Source organism: Argentina anserina, chromosome 3, assembly GCF_933775445.1.
Source record: "Argentina anserina chromosome 3, drPotAnse1.1, whole genome shotgun sequence".
NCBI lineage: Eukaryota > Viridiplantae > Streptophyta > Magnoliopsida > Rosales > Rosaceae > Argentina > Argentina anserina.
In genome coordinates this window covers 14,602,610-14,604,611 of record NC_065874.1, presented here as the reverse complement: position 1 = coordinate 14,604,611, position 2,002 = coordinate 14,602,610, and the positions used below count along the sequence as shown (strand labels likewise).

General features: G+C 38.6%; 1 protein-coding gene across 1 annotated transcript; it reads left to right on the top strand.

Moving 5' to 3' along the window:
- The first annotated feature begins 420 nt into the window (after positions 1-420).
- LOC126786338 (protein translation factor SUI1 homolog) lies at positions 421-1,740 on the top strand. Its single transcript, XM_050512133.1, has 2 exons — positions 421-519; positions 1,187-1,740. The coding sequence occupies exon 2, from the start codon at positions 1,232-1,234 to the stop codon at positions 1,568-1,570; it is 339 nt and encodes a 112-aa protein (XP_050368090.1). The 5' UTR covers positions 421-519; positions 1,187-1,231; the 3' UTR covers positions 1,571-1,740.
- Positions 1,741-2,002: the final 262 nt, after the last annotated feature.

The following is a 2,002-nucleotide window of genomic DNA, read 5'->3' as shown; positions in this document are numbered from 1 at the left end:
TTTATTTTCCACATAAATTTAGAATTCCAATTTATAGTTACTAAATAAGAAAATTATCTTTTAAAATTATAAAATCTTCATTTTTAATTAAATTCTTTTTTTTCCTCGTCCAAATACATAATTAGCGATCACATGCCATAATGCATGGACCATGTTCTTCCCGTCCATATACTCATGTAGTTGATTCTTGATTCTTCTTATTGGGCCCCGCCTTCCTCCACCGAACCTACAACCAAATCCAGTTAGTACGGTGTGCGTTCAATCAACGCGTCCAGCTTTGATCTCCACCGTCCGCGTGCGTAACTTACCTGTTTGGTTTACTAACTATGATTAGTTGAACGTGTGGTTCAGACCGTACCGACAACCGCCCTCAACGCCTATATATAAACACCCCTGGGAGCTCCGGAGATTTCTCAACCAAATATCGTTGTTCCTGTATCGAATCTAGCTTGTTCTTGGGGTAAGGTTTCTGAAAGCAAAGCCTTAGCCACGTTTTTGAATCCCCATTCTTCGATCGAGGTACGTTAACTTTTCAGTTTCCTCGCTCGTTTCCTTTCTCTCTAGCGAGCTAGCTCTTCTTCCTTAATTGTTTGCCATTCATGTAACTTGATGGATATCAATACGTATTTCTTTCTCTTTGGGGTATACGGTCGATTATGTACTGTTTCTCTTTGGCATGCATGCTATGTTTGATTCCCCTTCTACCTTCGATCAGAAATGTTATGTTCGATCTGTAAATTTGTAATGAACTAATGATCGTTGAATTTGGTCACCGGTTGAGAGATGAACAATCTGAACATTAATACGAGCTCTCTACGTTATGTACGTGGTATGAGTTTTGTAGTTTGTTTGTTAGGTGGTAGGCCGAAAAGTATGGAACGTCTGAAGGAATGAATAAGCTAGATGACTGGTCTAGGACTCTTGATTCATATTTTGTGTATCTGATTTTATGTGGTCTAAGCAAGTTTTTCTTGAATTGCTTCTTGGTTTTTGAGTTGTGATGTGAATGGTCTCCAGATATATAGAACAATATTCATCAATGATGCGGCTTTGGCATGGATGTGAAAAATAAATTGATGTAGGATAGGACTGTTTATTTGTTGGTTGTTCAGAAATGTTATCAATTATTGGGATTGTTGGTAGGTATATATATTGAGTGATTTGTGATTTTGTGGCAATTTTTCAGCTTCCTTTGTTACGTTTAGAGATCCATCAAGCAAAGAACATATATATGGTTGAATTAGACGTTGTGATTCCAAGTGCTTTTGATCCATTTGCGGAAGCAAGAGACGCAGATGCCCCCGGGACCAAGGATTATGTGCATATCCGCGTGCAGCAAAGGAACGGTAAGAAGTGTCTGACAACTGTTCAGGGGCTGAAGAAGGACTTCAGCTACGAGAAGATACTCAAGGATCTCAAGAAAGAGTTCTGCTGCAACGGCAATGTGGTTCAGGATAAAGAACTCGGCAAGATAATCCAGCTACAAGGCGATCAGCGCAAGAACGTCCTCCAGTTTCTTGTTCAGGCAAGGATTGTTAAGAAGGAACAGATTAAAATTCATGGTTTTTAATCTATTCTTTGGGACTCGATCAGCTAGTTTGCTACTATTCCTGTACGTGTGGTGCTCCTAGTCCTTGATTTGTGAAGCTGCAGTGATACATATATTTATTTGTACGAATAACTGGATGGTTCGATCGTCTATAATAAACATGTATGTGGAATTTTACCAAATTTCATTAATTATGTGCCTGAGGCATCCTTTGGATGATAAATTGCTTCTCCCTCAATATCGTCTATAATATTCGATAATAATTAAGATGTTCAACACGATGCTGAAGAAGGAACAATTATGTAGAACAGAGATTACTTTAGGAAGGCCATAAACTCTCATCAACGAAATGACCAATCCAACTCTCCCAACTGGGTAACATAAATCAGGCAACAAGAACGTATGAGGCTTTACTGGTTAAACTGAATAATTAAAATGCCGAAAGAACAAGAG